The following is a 12,329-nucleotide window of genomic DNA, read 5'->3' on the forward strand; positions in this document are numbered from 1 at the left end:
AACAAACAACCCCCGCAGAGCTTACGAATCCAACCACCTGATAAAGTGTGGTCTCATGGCTGTCGGCACCACTCTGAGCCCATTAGAGAAAGCCCTTCTTTCCAAGTGGCCAGTACTCCCAAAACTTGGTCATGCACTAGGCAAGCGCACAATCAGAAATACTGTATTACTTGAGTAGAGAAGAATACAGGGGATTAGGGCAGAATGCCACCCACGTATAATCCCAGCTACTGGGAGCGGGCTGGGACGCAGGCAGAAGGACCACAAGTGAAGAGCAGCTGGGCACCTCGGGCACTTGCCTCGCACGCTGAGACTGCTGGGCTCTGTACCCGGGAGGGGGGTGGTGAAGGTGGGGATCAGTACTGCAAGATAACAAAAAGGAAACCCTTTACTTAGAAATTCTCAAAGCAAATATATGATGTTAGGAATTAAGACACAACCAAGTTAGAGATGTAAGAGGTTTTGTATAACTTTATGCCCGTATGTATGTATGTATGTATGTATGTATCTATCTATCTATCTATCTATCTATCTATCTATCTATCAATTTTTTGTTTGGTTTTTCCTTTTTTGAGATAGGGTCTTGAATTCAATTATGCTGGCCTTGAACTCTCAGTTTCCCAAGAGCTGGGATTACAGGTGTACAACACCATGCCCTGGCTACGTTAATCTCTATATAGATCTATATGTAGCTACAGATATATATGAAGTTGATTTTTTTCTTTTTCGGGGGTGGTGCTCAGGATCAAATTTAAAGGCTTACAATATTAAGCAAACACTCTGCCACTGAGCTCTGAAATACACAGTTTTACAGGAAACTGTAAACCAATAAAGCAAGTGAAAAACGTAGGAGAAACTGAAAGGCTACATAAAGATCCTCCTCCAAAGCTGCCAGGTCCAGCTGCTTTACAGCTGGGATTTATCAAGTCTTAAAGGTACAGAGAACTCCTATTTTCTCCAATGTAGAAAAACTGGATAGCTTCCCAACTCACCCTGAGAGAGAAGAAATCCAAAATCCAAGTTTGCAGCTAAAATCACCAGAGATGGCAAAGACTCCTGCTTACTGCTGTATAGACAGAGGCGGCCAGAATGCTGCAGAGTCCAGAAAGAAGACTGCGGGGGAGTGTCCTGTGCACCAGGGCTGGTGTTTTCAAGTTGAGCAGGATGGCAGATTACTCCATACGGGACTTTGGGGTAACGGGGAATTCGTCAGGAAAAAACCAGAACTTTATCTCAAAAGTGCTACTCAAGATAAACATATTGGGGCTGGTGAGATGGCTCAGTGGTCTAAAGCACCTACTTAGAACAAGCTTAGCAAAGCACAGGGACCTCGGTTCAATCCCCCAGCACCACATGCCAGCCAGCCCCGCCCCCTGGTGGGCTGAGCTGGCCACACACACACACACACACACACACACACACACACATAAATAAAATTAAAAAAAAAAACATAAACATATTATAAATTACAGACAGGAGCTCCCCAGAGTAATTAAAAATTAATATAAAGAAAAAGCAGGATATTTTTAGTTTTGGGTGGGAGAAAGTTTTTTCCTTAGTATGACAAAAGCAGACAAAAAGACGTTTTAAAAAAATGATTCAATCACCTTAATTCTTAAAATTTTGGTATTTTGTTAAAAGAAAAATTTGTGAATACTTAACATTCATATACCCTTTAATGTGGAAATTCTGGTTTTTCTTTTTTTTCCATTTATGCATTTGGTGCAGGATCTCACTAGGCAGCTTGAACCTGTAGTGATCCTCTTGTTTTCAGTCTCCCCAGTGCTGGGATTACAGGCGTACGCCACCAAGCCTACATCACTGTACTGAACCCTGATTCCTGTGCTTACCATAGCAGGCGCTTAGTCTGCTGAGCTATCTTCCCAGCCCGGAAATTCTAGTTTTAAGAGATCTGACTTTCATAAATAACACACTACTTGTGCAAAGATGTGTGAAGGGTTTTTGTTTGTTTGGGTTTTTTTTTGGTGGAACTGGGGATTGAACTCAGGCCCTTGCACTTGCCTGAAAGTGCTTATTCTACTGAGCCACCTCCCTGGCCCCTAAGGGTACTCATTTTGACACTACTTGTAACAGGGAGAACCTAAGATCAACCAAAATGTCCAAATGCAGGGTGCTAATAAAATTATGATGAATTCCTGCAATGGAATAAATAGTATGTACTCATTAAAGAAATTACGTCTAGTTGATGGAAGATAATCAGAGTAAGATTATGAGGTTACAAGCCAAAACAAAAGTATCCTTGAAATTCACAGTGCACAGTGCCATCCCACCTGTATTTGCAGTCAATGAATAATGTAACCCCATCATGCAGTCCTGTGCTGAGCAAACAGCTTTTCAAATTTGTAAACATAACGGTGCTGTACTTCCAGGGACATAAAAGGAAGACTAAAGAACATTTTAAAGTCTCACTTCATGGAAGTTTATTCCTTCACTATAATACATATGCTTTATGTTATGCGGCACAAGACATCAAAGCAAAGCAGAAGAAATGAGAAGCTGGTGGAGAGTACTCATGCAGGACCAGTGGGAGCGGCCCTCGCCACACCTGTGATGCAGGGGGTGCCATCTCCATCTTCCAGGTGGACACTGACCTCACACAGGTGAGGTCACTGCCTACAGGTAAAAGTAGCACGTGATGGTGCTGGGACTAAGAGATGGGAAGCCTGGTCCAGAACCTGAGGTATTCTGGTACAGATTAATGGGCAAGGAATATTGAAAGTCAATTTACTAAGGAAAAAAAAATTATTAGAGAGAAAAGTGGCCAGGAACTCCAAAATGGTTTGATCTTATGATAAAACAGTTTGATTTGGTAGTGAAGGCCTGGGAGCTAAAGTCCGGCTCTGCAGGGTCTCGCTATGCAGTTCAGGCCGGCCTTGAGCTCACTTTGTAGCCCAGGCTGGTTTCTTCACACACAACGATCCTCCTGCCTCAGCCTCCTGAGGGCTGAGATTACAGGCGTGCGCCACCATACACAGCTTGTCACATACTCTTGCACATGTGGGGAGGTGGGGAGGGGGTACTTCCTTGGGCCTGAATCCAAGGAGCACTGAGCCACGTCCCTACTCTTATTCCTCCTTCTTCATTTTGAGGCAAGGTTTCTCTAAATTGCCCAGGTAATCCTCCTGCTTCGGCCAATACATCACATGTACTAAAATTTACATACTAGGTATCAATTTATAAAATTTACATGTTCTTTGACTTGGCAATTCTATTTCCAGGAACTTACTCTGGGGCTATAACTGGCTAAGCGAGTGAAGATGGACATAAGCAAGGACTTCTGTAAGGTCAACCTTCGGGCTGTGACTGTCACACGTAAGTATGTTATCTGTGTTCATGTACCCATGGACAGAGAAACACTACCTCTAGGAAAAAACCTGCACTTTACATTGTTGCATTATTTGCTTCTTAAAGACTAGGTAGGCATGCATCACTTCTATAAGCAGAGCCAGGACTCAGTGACATCTGCATGTGTGTATATATTTACTTGCAGAGTTCAATGCCTGCTCTTGGGGCGTGACACGCTTAGAGCAAAGCAGCAGCTCTGTGCTGTACACTCGCTGGTTCCTTGAAGTCTGATTCCAATGTGACAAGACACAGCTGCGCTGGCCTCTCACAGGTGACCTGTCCCCACAGTGCTGCACACCGCAACTCCACACAGAGCAGGGGCTGCACAGAGCGGACCCGCGGAAGCCATGGTGTGAGTCCTGTGCACCCCAATTAGACTCTCATGTAGAGCCACCGAAGATCAGGATGCCGTGGCTTTTAGTTGAAAATGAAACCTTACTTAAAACCCATTTTATAAAGGATATGAATTCTGTAGTTTAGTAATACGGTTAGTTTAGTGTTTTAGAGAAAATAGCAAATGTGAAAAAGCTTTCTGACCGGCAAAACCTATTTCTAAGCTCATAAAACACTATGCTATCACATGAAAGTTTCCCTTATTTGAGTTCAGGAGCCAGCAAACTTTTTCTGTACAAGCCAAAGAGTAAGTATTTTAGGCTCTGCAGGTTGCGTCGCACTGACTAACTCCCCCACTGAAGTGGGGAAGCAGCAACGACTAACACAGAAACAAAGAGTAGTCACTATGTCCCTGGCAAACTTTTTCAAAAATTTTCACCCAGGCCAAAGCCTGTGTAGATGACCAGTGTGAGAAGTGACCTCCTTTTCTGCGTTTGGTGCCAGACATAACCACCCAGGCCCACTGGGCGGTGCCCAAGTCCCCGCTGGGCTGTCTTAGTGGGCCTTTCTCCTCCAGGACTTCTACCACAGTAACTGGGTCACTAGCTCATGGCAAAGGTACGGGGCCCTGCACCTCTTAAGACCACTCTCCCTTCGTGAAGCCATGCGGCTGTGCCAGCTGCCACCACCCCTCCTACCACCCCATTAGGCTCCTCTACCACAGATCCACAGGAGTGTGGTGTGGGACACCACCACGCAGCTCAAGGAAAAACAGGTCCAACTGAGGAGAGGGACAGGGTGGTCCAGAAAGGCCCCTGAAGGTCAGCAGCTGAGCAAGGCCACAGATGGGCGAGTGCGTGTGACCCGGGACATGGGCACCAGCAGCACAAGGCCTGGAGGTCCAGACAGCTCCTGGAGCCCACAGGGCAATGCCGACACCGCAGACCCCACCTGGAGGCGAGCAACAGTCTAAGGGGATGCACACCTGCCTGCCCAATTCTTCCCGTTGAAGCAGCATAAGCACGGGGGTGGGGGAGTAAGGAACGAGAGCAGAGACGAACGGGGAATGAAAAAGGGAGCTGCCCAGCAGCCCAAGGCCCACTCTGGCAGCGTACTGATCTCGAACACTGCTCGAGAATGAGGGCAACAGATGGGAAGCATGCCAGGCACATTTCTTCTGCTGTGAATATCTCAACAATAAAGAGGTACTGAGAACCAACTAAATACCAGGCTCGGGGCTGTTTAGACACAAACGCTATCATAATTTCTTTTCAAAACTGCCTAAGGGCTGGCCTGATAGCTCAGCAGATTAAAGCGCCTGTTTAGGCACAGTGCAGTGGCCAGGGCTCAATCCCCTGTGTGCTGTGCCGGTCCCACCCCCGGGGCACACAGACAGCAACTGAGACTGGGTATGGTGGTGCTCGCATACAATCCCAGTGCTAGGGAGGCCAAAAACAGGAGAATCACTGTGAGTCTGATCTATGTAGTGAGACCTTGTAGACCCTGCCCTAAGTACAGAAAACAAACAGCAGGGAGACCCTGAACGCCCTGCAGATCCTTCCCTAAAATACAAAAAATAAATAATAAAAAGTGAAAATGTACAGCAATTAATCTTAAGAACAAAAAGCAAACGAACAAACAAAAAACCTGGCTATTAATATATACTGCATTTGAATTATAGACATATGGAAGAAATATATATATATATTTTAAGAATCATTCGGGTGCCCTAGTTAATAAATTATAAAGGCTCATGAAGTTAGCTAAAATCCTTTTTCAGATTTTTTTTTCTTTCTTTTTTGGGTCTCCAGGGTCTCACTACAAAGATCAGACTCGTAGTGATCCTCCTATTTTCAGCCTCCCAAGCGCTGGGATTACAGGCGCACGCCAAGACGCCTGGTCTCAGTCCCTGTCTCAGCGCACCCCAGAGGTGGGGCCAGCATGCTGGGGATCACACCCCGGTCCCTGTGCCTACCTGAGCAGGTGCTTTAGTCTGCTGAGCTATCTGGCTGGCCCTTCTGTTTCAGATATTAAAGGCTTCTAGCTAACAAATCTGCTAGGTTTTTCTTTTTCTTCTTCTGCATTTAGAACAGGGCCTACAGAATCTCACTACCGTAGATCAGACTCATAGTGATCCTCCTGTTTTCAGCCTCCCAAGCCCTGGGATTACAGGCGCGCACCACACCACGATGCCGGGTCTCAGTCCCTGTCTCAGAGTGCCCCGGGGGTGGGGCTGGCATGTCACCCAGGAAACCCCTGGCACTTGCACTCTGCCTACGAAGGCACTTTAGTCCCCTGAGCTATTAGGCCGGCCCAAAGATTTTCTTTCACAGACAGGACATACACTGTGCATAAGGGTTCGTGCCTTGAGGGTGGTGTGCTAGCCACCTGCCTTTGAGTATGTTCTGAGAGGTGCATCCTGCAACCAGCCTATCAGGACAGCCTCGGAGTGAGAGCTGGCTGAGCAGGGGTGCTGCCCGGAGGTGCCCAGCAGCTACTTACAGTGAAGGGATGGTAGGGGGCGGAGGGGGGAGCCCCTCGGGGCCCCGCTGGAGGAGGCAGCACCGACAGTCCTGTTGAAAAGATGCCAAGTGCACTGAGGTTCAGCCCTGGTATCAGATTGGCTTGTTGCTGGGAACAGAAAGAAAGAAAGCAGATAAGGGGAAGGGAGCAGGGAGGCCCCACGGGGCAGTTATACTCCCTCTCCCGGCTGGGGTTCCAGCACCTTCCCCCTCCCCCGCCGGCTGTGCCCCAGCCTGGGGACCTTTCCACCATGCATGGGAGGTGGATGCCTGGCCCCAGCCTGACCACAGCATCCCATAGCCTTGGTGACACCCACATATCTTAAGAAAAGGAGGGCTTCTTGGGGACCCCTCTTTCCTGCGAGTCTCTCTCCTGCTCAGACTGGTTCCCTTGAGCCCCATCTTCCCTCTCCCTCTCTCTCTCTTGGAGTCTCCCCCAAGAACTTCTCTCCCACCTTACACAGCTAGGTCCTCTCCCTGGTCCTGCACATGAAGCTTTTTCTCCCCTTAAGGTCTTAGCCCAGAGACACTGTCTGAGCTCACTTTAACCCGCCTTAGGGCTGGCCAGATAGCTCAGCGCACTCAAGTGCCTGCTCAGGCAGAGCGCAGCACCCCCCGGGCGTGCTGAGAAGGTGACTGAGACTAGGCATGAAGGCACATGCCTACAATCCCAGCTCTTGGAGGGCTGAAAACAGGAGAATCCACTATGAGTCCCTTCTACATAGTGTGACCCAGTAAAACCTCCACTAAATGCCAAAAAAAAAAAAAAAAAAAATTTAACCCGCCTGTCTTTAAAGCAGGCCTCATCGCACGGGGTCTCCCTGAGCTGTTTAATCCCGTCTTCCCCTTCAGACCACAATCTCCTTGAGGACAGGGGCTGTTTTACTTAGTGTTGCGGTCTCAGTGCCTGGCACGCAGAAAGCCCTCGAGGAATATTCATTAAAGGATACAGTGAACTTTGTTCTCTTGGTCATGCAGCTTCCGGCTTCGTGGGCATCATGCCGGCTTATTCCACACTTAGATCTGGGGGTGCTCCAGGGAGCGAAATGAGTCCCAGCTACACAGCCCTCCACAGGCACAAGGAGCAGCAGCCCGTCTGGCCGTCAACAGGAAGCAGTTTCCTAGCAGGCCCTACTTCATCCTCTGCGGCCACAGCCTCCCACCACTCACTCGCCTTTGGTGTGTGCTGGGAACGTGCGTGCTGGAGCAGCAGACCTGGGATCTCTCGCCCTTCTCACCTGCCGGGTGAGACCTGGTCATGCTGCCGCTGCAATTCACCTGTCCGAGCACAGCTCTGGCACAGATACGAATGAGTACGTGCCACGCTCAGGTAATGCCATCTAGAGCACGCAGGCCCTGTGAGGTGTTTCCAGGTGTGCAGGAAACAGCTTTCTATAAGATGTCAAGAGGCCAAAGAAAGCAGCTGAGCTGGCCTGGTGGTGCGCACCTGTAAGCCCAGCGCTCCAGAAGCCAAGGCAGGAGGATCATTAGTGTGAGGCCAGCCTGGGCTTCACGCTGAGTTCAAGCTTAGCGAGGGCTACTAAGCAGCGAGACCCTGCCCCTGCCCTAGAAGTATGACTGAACGCAGCGAGACGGTCACACAGTTGTCTCCTCCTCCTCCACCTCTCCTCACCCTGTCCTGTGACATGGCCTGATACGAGATGTTGCAGTGGGGACTGAGGTGATGCAGGGGACAGAGTACTGAGGACGGTTAAGGACCCTGGCAGGATAGCAGGGAGGCAGCGGGCTAAAGGTTTGGGGGCACAGCAGCCCACAGGTGGGTACCTAAAGGGGCTCATCAGAGCACCTGTTCCAAGAAATTATGAGAAGTATATGGAGCCTGGCTTTGCTGAGGAGCAATTGGTTTTAAGATTATTCTGAAGACAGACTGGTGTCTCCCCCATCATAAAGTGGGGACTGGGTAGGAACAACAGGAAGGACAAACCTAAACTGGCCTGCGAGGAGGACTAGGGAGCACTTAAGGGGTGACAGCATTTACTAGGGGATCTGAAAGTGCAGACCAGCAAGTAAGAGATCTGAATTAGAAGTTAATTTTACTTTATCTTTTTGGCACCAGGAAACAAACTCAGGACCTCGCCCATGCGAGGCAGGCATCGCGCTGCTGAGATGGATCTCTGGCTCCAGAAGTTAAAGAAGCGGACAGTGTTACAGAAAGCAGAAGGGGAATCCTATTTTCCTAACCTACCAGCTGCGAATTTTTGTAGGGTGTCTCCCAATCATTTTGATTCCTATTATTTTTTCACAATTTATAGCCCCCGTCTGATCTTTCTTTTTCTTCATAGACACTGTATCCTAGGCAGCTTCTCGCTCTACGGGCTCCAGTTATCACTTTCAGGGCTTCCTACTACTGCGTCCAACCTGGTGTCTGTCGTAATTCTCAGCTGTTTCCTGACTGCTCCAACATGTTCACGCTGAGAACTCGCGGAAAGTCTACCCTGATTCCAGGGTGCATCCCCATTAGCTCGGAGGCAACCACTCTAGGCGAGGCCGAGTCCTCCTGGAGGACAGAGGGTGACAGGGCGCGCGGGCACTCACGTGGACAGCCAGCATGTCGTGCTCGAAGGCCTCGCGCAGCTTCCTCATGATCTCGGCCTCGGCGCAGGCGCAGGCCTCCACCGTGCCCTTCACCGTGATGGTTCGCTCGGGGTTGTAGATGCTCAAGTCCTGTAAGCTGGCCAGCGGGAAACAGAGAGAAATTCCTTTTGTTGGACATAGGAAATTATGTTCCAGAACAATCACAAAGGAGTTCTGGCAAAGGGGAAGAGAGGACTTCCTCATACATCCTGAATCTTACCAGTGACTGAGACTGTTATCCAGTGGGACATGTTTTGTTTTGTTTTTTTTGTATTTTAGGGAAGGGTCTACAGGGTTTTCAGGGCCTCACTACTAGATCGGACTGGTAGTGATCTGCCTGTTTATAGCTTCCCAAGAGCTGGGATTACAGGTGTGCGCCACCACGCCCAGTCTCAATCGCTGTCTCAGCTTGCCCAGGGGTGGGGCCAGCATGGTAGGCCCGGGGATTGAACCCTCCCCCCTTCACTTGTTTGCAGGTGCTTTAATCCGCTGAGCTATTTGGGCGGCCTTCTGTGGGACGTTTTATTGGCAAGAATGTATCTAAAACTTAAACAGATGAATGAACTGGGCACACCCAGATGTGTGCATCGCCCACGACTGCACCCAGGCTGGAGGGTCGCTCACGAGGAGACTGTGATCTTGGTGCCCGTCTCATGTTCGATTTTCTTCAAATTTCTGCCTTCTTTGCCAATCAGTCTTCCAACCAAGCCATTGTGGGCCAAGATTTTCAGAGGGATCTCTTCAGCTCTAAAAAAGGAGACCAGCGACCATTTAACACCAAGAGAGTCACAGTGGCTACCTCTCAAGAGCCACCACCCTGCTTATCCCTGATGAGTGGCAGCCGTTCTGGCCAGGTACCCAGTGGCCCTGGGACCTGTGGGCAGTTCTCACCGCGCCCCATTCACATAATCTGAACGATAATCATACTTCCTCAGCGTGACTGGTTAGGAGTGGGTTCACAAGGCCGATCTGGCCACAGAGCTGTGAATTCTAAGCAGAACTATCCTATAACCCAACAATCCCACTTCTAGATGCAAAAGAACTGAAAACAAGTTCTTCAAAGAACTATTCACAAGACCCATGTTCACAGCAGCCAACAGCTCAAAATATCCACCAGCAAATAAAGAGACAAACAAACGTGGCGTATACACATCTGCGTGGCTACTATACTTCCCTCTTTAGAAGAAGAAAGCCCAGTGGCGGCCGTGCTGTAACATGGAGGAGCCTCGAGGACAGAGGACAGCATGTCTAGTGAAACAGAACAGTTACAAAAAAAGAATACTGTGTACTCCTCCTGTGTAATGTATCTTCAGGAGTCAAATACACAGACAGGAAGCAGAACTGCTGCTTACCTTACCGTTGGTGAAGAAGGGAAGAAAGGGAGAGAGGGGGAGTTACTGGGTACAGAACTTCTTCAGATGAAAAACTCTGCACATCTATTCCACAACAAGGTGGATGAAATAGTTACACACTACTGAACTGGACACTTAAAAATGGTTAAGATCAATTTTAGGTAAGGTATGCTTTAGCACAATTCCTAAAAGCAGTTTCTAAAAGGTGCAAGGAAAGATGACCTCTTTATCAAGTTGGGAGGATTCTTCTGTGGAGACACAGGTCTGCATCACTACAGCCAGCCCACGAGCACCATGGTAAGGAAAGCCAGACAGCAAAACACGGCAGTCTTTGACCCCATGATTCAGACAACTTGGATAGTATCATGCTAGCTTTAAGACTTTTTTGCTATGTGACACAGTCATTCATTCATTCATGAAAATTCATTCACTCATTCTCACTTCGTAATGCAGGCTGGGCTTGACTTACTATGTAGCTTTGAACTCACAGGTTGGCTTTGAACTCACAGAGATCCTCCTGCCTCAGACTCCTGAGTGCTGGGACTGCAGACATGCACTAACTGGACTGGCTTTTTTTTTTTTTTCTTAAAAGTAATTTCTTACTACTCATATCACTTGTATTTTCTGTTACTGGAGACAAAGGGCAGCTAACAGATACATTGCTATTGTCTCAAAATAAACAGGGTGCCTGAGGAAGCTCACCTAGGCTGTAATTTGCAGAGTGCGGGGACTTTCGCTGGTTTTGTTCACTCAGTAGCTGCTCAGCAGACACTTGGTGAACGAATGAAGAGAGCCCTGAATCTCTGTCCTGCTACATCTCTAACCCTCTACCTACCTCTACTCACCTCCCTGGGGCTGTCACCTACACAAGAAGACCTTCTCTGAAACCCTCTCAAGTCCTCTCCTGTCCCCTCAAAACCCTGATTAGGGCCTCGCACTGCACAGAGCAGCACTCGCGGCGCTGCATTTGATGACTTCCTGGCATAAGCAACGTGTGTCCCTCCCGCTGGAAGGTAAGCGCCGTCAAAGCCAGGCCTGGACCTTGCTCTCGGGGCATTTTTAACAGCAAGCAAAGTGCTCTGCATGATGCAGGCGCTCAGAAAGGTGTATTTCAAAGACCTTCAAACTCTGTCGTGGCTCTACATAAAAACATTGAAAGTCCAACTCACAAATCAGCCTTTTTGACTACTTAGAACTTTGTAAGTTGCTTGCACCTAGGTCAAAGGACCAAGAAAGGTGTTATCCTAGGCCCACCCCAAAATGGGGAGAGAAGGGTTTCCTGAGTAAACAGTGAGTTTTGTCGGGGCTTCAGAAGCCCCCAAGAGAGCAGCCAATGCATGACAGTGATTAGGAGCTCCTGAGCAGGGTCTCTAGCATTCCGCTTTCATCTTCTTAGTTTGCGGACAACCTTGCTTGCCATCGATTGCCAAACTCATTTGATACTTAAGCCAGTGTCACCGCTTCTCTATAAAACTGCAATTACTGCCCACAGATCTTCCAAGCTGTCTTTTAAAAAAACTACACCGTTTGTTCGATTCCCATTCACTCATTTATAATACAAAATCAACTCACTCAGTAAGAACTTGTTTTTGCCATTCAAACCAACACAAAGCTCCATTATACTGCGGACTCTTAAGAAGTATTCCATAAAGAAAAGGCAGCAGGAGAAAGGAGAAAAAAGAAGAAGGGGAGTAAGATAACCACCTGGAAACCATCTCTGGCTGCTGGAGGAAATCAAGTCTAAAAGACCACAAATAGTAGGGAAGCAAGAAATAAAAATCATTTTCCAGAACGGTAAGGGATGGCTTTCAGCGGGTGCGTGTTCTCCACCTACACTGCCCATGAAGGCAGATACTAGTTATATACGTGGCTATTTACATTAAAATTCGTCGAAATAAAACATGCAGTTTCTCCACTGCACCAGTCACATTTCCGGTACTCAGCAGCGCTACTGCAGCAGGGCTACTGCACGGGGTGGGTACAGAAGGCTTCCACTCCTGCAAGTTCTACTGGGTGGCACTTGTGTGAGTGTCCCTACCAGCGGGTGACAAAAACATGAGTGAAGACCAACCACACTGTAAATGCATCCTGCCTGGGAACTGATTTCTTAAGTATAATATACCCCCTTCTTTCCTGAGTAACGGACTTTAAAAGTTTTTGC

The 12,329-nt window shown here is 48.3% G+C and overlaps 1 protein-coding gene across 3 annotated transcripts in view; it reads right to left on the minus strand.

Moving 5' to 3' along the window:
- The window catches only part of Igf2bp2 (insulin like growth factor 2 mRNA binding protein 2), a 149,554-nt gene that overhangs the window by 12,475 nt on the left and 124,750 nt on the right, over nt 1-12,329 (minus strand). For all 3 annotated transcript variants that reach the window (XM_004640875.2, XM_023700935.1, XM_023700936.1), the window contains 3 exons: nt 9,441-9,563; nt 8,778-8,913; nt 6,202-6,330 (listed from right to left, as the gene is read on the minus strand). In XM_004640875.2, coding sequence (XP_004640932.1) covers nt 6,202-6,330; nt 8,778-8,913; nt 9,441-9,563 — 388 coding nt within the window. The remainder of the gene's footprint in view (nt 1-6,201; nt 6,331-8,777; nt 8,914-9,440; nt 9,564-12,329) is intronic.

This window comes from Octodon degus, unplaced genomic scaffold (genome assembly GCF_000260255.1).
Source record: "Octodon degus isolate 3935 unplaced genomic scaffold, OctDeg1.0 scaffold00128, whole genome shotgun sequence".
NCBI lineage: Eukaryota > Metazoa > Chordata > Mammalia > Rodentia > Octodontidae > Octodon > Octodon degus.